Source organism: Octodon degus, unplaced genomic scaffold, assembly GCF_000260255.1.
Source record: "Octodon degus isolate 3935 unplaced genomic scaffold, OctDeg1.0 scaffold00021, whole genome shotgun sequence".
Lineage (NCBI taxonomy): Eukaryota > Metazoa > Chordata > Mammalia > Rodentia > Octodontidae > Octodon > Octodon degus.
The window spans coordinates 15,280,221-15,285,274 of NW_004524597.1; the positions used below are offsets into that span (position 1 = coordinate 15,280,221).

The following is a 5,054-nucleotide window of genomic DNA, read 5'->3' on the forward strand; positions in this document are numbered from 1 at the left end:
CAGTGCTGGGATTACAGGTGTGCACCACCAGGCCCAGACTTGGTCACTGGCTCAGTGAGCCCAGGGGTGGGGCCAGCATGACATGTGGTGCCAGAGATTAAACCCTGGTCCCTGTGCTTGTCTAAGTAGGCGCTTAGTCCACTAAGCTATCTTGCTGGCTCTTTTTAATTTAGTATAAAGCGAGCATAAAAATAATAGATAAGACATTAGAGATGCACATTTGAAAAACCAAGATGGAAGGTGCTCAACCATGGTTAACAGCTAGGTATAGAGTGATTATTTGTCTGCATTTTGGGAGAAACTGAAGCCAAGATACTTAACTTCCTGATTCCAAGTCCCCTGCTAGTCCCAAACACTGGAGTGGTCTCCAGCCTTAGTGAGCAGCTGGGCTCAGGGTGTGGGCACAGGGCAGACTTACCAAACTCAGACTGCATGCCAGGATAGATGATCCGGAACACATAATCTGTGGCCTCATCCTCCTCCTTGTCAGAAGACGTGGACTCAGAGGAACCCTGGGGGCTTCGCTTGCGTAGTTTGGGAAACACTTTGCCCTAGAAAAGCTAGTCTCAATGCAAGGTCCGCAGGGCAACAGGGGCTCCCACAGACTGCCCAGCCCAAGGGTCTCTGAGGCAGTGCCTGAGGCCACACCTCAGGGTCCTGAGGCAAGAAGGACCTCTTTCTATGGCAGACCTCCCCGCCTCCGGCCTACGGCTTCCCAACTACTCACCTTGCCTCGCTGAGACCACAGTGGTGGGTCGAGCTGACCATGGGGGAGCAGCCCATTCTCCAGGCACGAGAGGAACTGGAGGAGGTGGCCACCCTTAGGAAAGCGGAAGGGTGGCCTCTGGATGCCGTCCTGGCTGACCAGCACCACCGTCCCACCGCTGTCCACTGCCATCACAAGAGTCCAGAGAAGACCAGTGGGAAGTCACTATGAGGTGTGGTGAGAGACCCCCGCTCTGAAAACACATTCCCCCAGGGAAGCCAACACAAAGGGGTCCTGCTCTGAGGATCTGGGTCCTGAGACCTATGCAACCTACACACCAGCCACCACTGTCTGGGAAACTATAGGAGAAGGTCAAGAACGTTACCTCGCCACCCAAGGAAAAAAGACGCCTCCAAACAACCAATGTTACTCAAGAAACCTCTGCAAATGTGACTTATGTTTGTAAGGAGGCTTTCAGACATAAGATACCCTTTTCTCAGGGCCATAGCTACTCTGGTGAGCATGGTGAACATTTGCTGCATGCAAGTACAGCACATTATAAATTCTAGAGAGCAGACCTTTGTCTGAGTACTTATTTGTCATGATTTTTTCCAAATTTGTGGGTTGTCTTTTCACTTTGTTGGTAATTTCTTTTGACGTGCAAAACTTCTCAACAAGAGCAGGTCCCAGTTGTTAATTCTTTCAAGTGTTTCCCGTGTGATTTGATTTTTATTCATGAACTCTTTGCCTACCCCTATGTCTTCAAGAGTTCCTCCTACTTTCTTTTCCAGATTTAGTGTTTCTGTTTTAATGTTTAGATCTTTAATCCATTTTGACTTTAGCTTAGTGCATGTTATAAGCACTGCCTTATAGTAGCCACAACATCCCTAGAAGTTTTATTTTTTATTTTTTGCAGAACTGGGGATTGAACTCAGGCCCCTGCACTTGCCAGGGAAGCGCTTATTCTACTGAGCCATCTCCCTGGCTCCTAGAAGTTTTATTATTGCTTATTCCACAGATAATGAAACCAAGCATCAGAGAGGTTAAGCAACTTCCCCAAAACTACAGAACAAGTATGAGTCATAGCCTGAGTCTAAAATTAGGACTATCTCATAATTATTGGTCAGCCATAGGCCCTTTTGCTTTGTAAAGTAAATTATCTCCTGGCTGGTTCTGGGTACATCTGGCTTTAAAGGACTGCTGGTTACTGATACCTAATTTGCAGAGCACTAACTTTGGAGACATAAAGCCCTGGTTCAAGTTCAGGCTCTGGAGCTCAGAGGCTGTGTTGACTCTGTGTCCAGCTGCCTCTTTACCTGTAATGTGGGAATGATTTCACTTCATCCTCAGGTTACAATGATTAAATAATAGGCACCCTCATGTTACAGAGGGGGAAACCCAGCCCAGAGAGGCAGTCATTTGTTTGAGGCTGTACAGGTGATATGAGTTACTCACCACACTGTCTCAGTTTGCTAATGAATGTTCAGGGTTGGAGCCTGGCAGGGGACCTAAAAACAGCCAGCCAGGCCATCTGTCCTCACAGTTCCTACCTTGTTGGTGACAGTGCAGGTAGACAATCTCTTCCAGGCGGATGGTCATGGCATAGTCCCAGTAGACACTGCAAGAGGAGGGAGAGTTTAGCTTTTGGGAAGCTTACTGCCTTGTGAGAGTTCAAAAAGCCAAAAGAAACCCCTAAAGGCTCCTACATCCAGCTTTGAGAACACTAGTGATCCCTCCAAGGCCTAACATGAATCACAAACTCAGTATTTAATAGAATACAACTGTCTTGTGGTTATGTCTTAGAGTTATTTTTTAGAGATACACATTAAAATATTTGCAGATGTTCCTTCCAAATAATATGTAGGGATTACAGGACATGCAGATGGCCATAAGGCTGGGCGTTGGATACCTGTGTCCTGTGTGTAGCAGAGAGCCCTGGCCCAGTGCTTCTTCCGACTATAACTCCAAAGTTTTTCTTGGGTCTTATATATCATGTGTGTCAGAGACGACACAGCCATGGGGACCACACACTTGCTAACAACTCCCCTTTCACTGAGTGACGTGAGACCAGGAGGCAGACTCGGGAGTGTCTTGCTATTTTCAGGTTTACTAGATCACTGCACAGATTTCTCCTGCATGCTGCCCTGACCAGGGTGCTACCTGACGTCCACACCCTAAGACTCTTCCCACTGGTCTGTGGATGCTCCTGATTCTCTCACTCACCCGAGGCCACAGCTGCAGGGAGGTGGAGTGAGAAAACCCTGCAATAACCAGGCAGAGTGGCCTGGGGGCAGGGAGTAATCTCCCCCAAGGGAACTTCCCCGTGCCAAGGAGCATACAGGGACTTGGGAGGGGGGCAGACAATGAACCCAGTGGCTTACCTCTTCTCATAGTCCAGGTCCCCAACGGACCCATTCATCAGCTGGTTGGGTGTCCACTTCAAGGTCATGACATCAGCTGTTTGGTGCAGGGACAGGTACCCTGGCACAGCCTCCATGTCATCCCTCTGAAGAGAGAGGTTCACTCAGGCCTGGCCAAGGTACTGGAGCCTCAGTGGGAAGAGGTCCTGGCCTTCTGACTCAAAGATGCATAACTGCAACTAAGAGGGTGAGTTATTCAAGGCAATGGTGTAGGAAGATCCTGACTCCTTTCAGGTGGCTGTACTAAGGAAAGCCATCTGCAAAGCCTTCCAGGACAGGTGTAGAGTCCATTTTAGAAAGTCATCTACCATTACACAGTCACATCCATGTCTCCCTCTGAGGTAAAGGGCCTTGCTCCACTGCTCCTTTAGAACCAAGTAGTAGGCTATGTCTCTCTTAGTCATTCTTTTTTTAAAAAAAGATACACATGTTGGCCAATCTTATGATGGCAGCTGAGTTCTGTGGTCCATCCCATAGACAGTACCTTGACACCTGCTTCTAGAGCACCCTCACCACACTCCTATCTAGCACTCAGAGCCTCTGCCTTCTCAGAATGTGCCTAAAGGACTCCTCACCTGCTTATTTTATCCCAAACAACTGGGTAGGGAGGGCAATGTCAACATCCCTCATACACGAAGAAAGCAGTTCCTCCAACAAATTCACTCCCACGAGGACAGACAACCAACACCCACTGAGAATGAAGAGTAGACTGAGAAGTGCTCAGTCACCACACACACTGTCACAGTGAACTACATGTACACGGGGGAGCAGGGTGTTCCATAAATCCTACAATGCATATTCTATTGTAATCAGTGACAGCTCACAACTCTGATGTAGTGTGCTGTATGATCTCATGCACATTGGTCATAGTTTGTTCGCACACTGTCACCAAGCTTTGTACATAGTTATTTTACATTTGGAGAACAGGTGCTATTCTAGATGTCTTCCAAAGGATCAGCCTGTGATTCAGCTCTAACATGAAAAGGTTACTGCAGCATAGGGTGGGTGAGAGTAGTGCAGTGCTAATGTGACGCTGGTGACACAGGCACATTATTCAGTCCCACAACTCCAGAGTTCCCCAAAAAGCAGCAATCGCAAGTGATTGGTGGGACTTCAGACCTGGTTGTCTCAGAGATGAGAGTGACATTCTTACAATGCATGCTGCACCTCCTGCTATTTTGGGTCAGGGGAAACCAAACTTTTAGTGTAAAGGAACAGACAGGGAATGTTTCTGGCTTTAGGAGCCATATAATTTCAGTTGTAACTATTCAGCTGCCCTCATAGCCTGAAAAGTCATACATGATACACAAACAAATGGCCATATCTATGTTTTGAAAACCAGGTGGAGGGCCACATCTGACTCACTGCTCTAATTCATTGTCTCTTCTGTTGATATAATGGACAACTACTGTATGTGGAAAATTAGGACCTCAATGACTCTAAATCAAAAAGAGATATAGGAGATTAAACTCTTAAGTGTGGAGATACTTTAAGAATAGCTTAGATAAAGCACTTCAAATTATATTTTCTCTTATGCATACTTAAAATACTGATGTGTTATGCAAAGACAAAAAAAGCCTCCTCAGTCTAAGTAAGTCTCAAAATAGCAAGGTAAAAAATTTTCAGGTAGTGAAAAACTCCTATATGTAATTTAAATGGCATTTTTGATTTCTTGGTGGCTATATGAAAAGAACGTTCATCTTAAATTCATGGCCTTAAAGAAATAAGGAGGAGAGATGGACTAGAAAATAAATGGATAATTGGATGGATGAATGCATGGGTGTAAAGACAGTAGATGGATATAAACAGAGGCATGAGCCGATGAGGAGTGAATGCAGTGGACAGGAGAATAGGTCTGTGGTGAGGAGAGGTGACTGGCTGGTTAAGGGACCAGAGACTGACTGGATGGATGGATGGATGGATGGATG

At 46.4% G+C, this 5,054-nt stretch overlaps 1 protein-coding gene across 1 annotated transcript in view; it reads right to left on the minus strand.

The window, feature by feature from the left end:
- Positions 1-5,054, minus strand: part of Sgsm1 (small G protein signaling modulator 1) — an 82,725-nt gene that overhangs the window by 44,364 nt on the left and 33,307 nt on the right. Inside the window, exons 9-12 of the mRNA XM_004628019.2 lie at positions 3,088-3,212; positions 2,257-2,324; positions 728-891; positions 419-551 (exon numbers count right to left, since the gene is read on the minus strand). Coding sequence (XP_004628076.1) covers positions 419-551; positions 728-891; positions 2,257-2,324; positions 3,088-3,212 — 490 coding nt within the window. The remainder of the gene's footprint in view (positions 1-418; positions 552-727; positions 892-2,256; positions 2,325-3,087; positions 3,213-5,054) is intronic.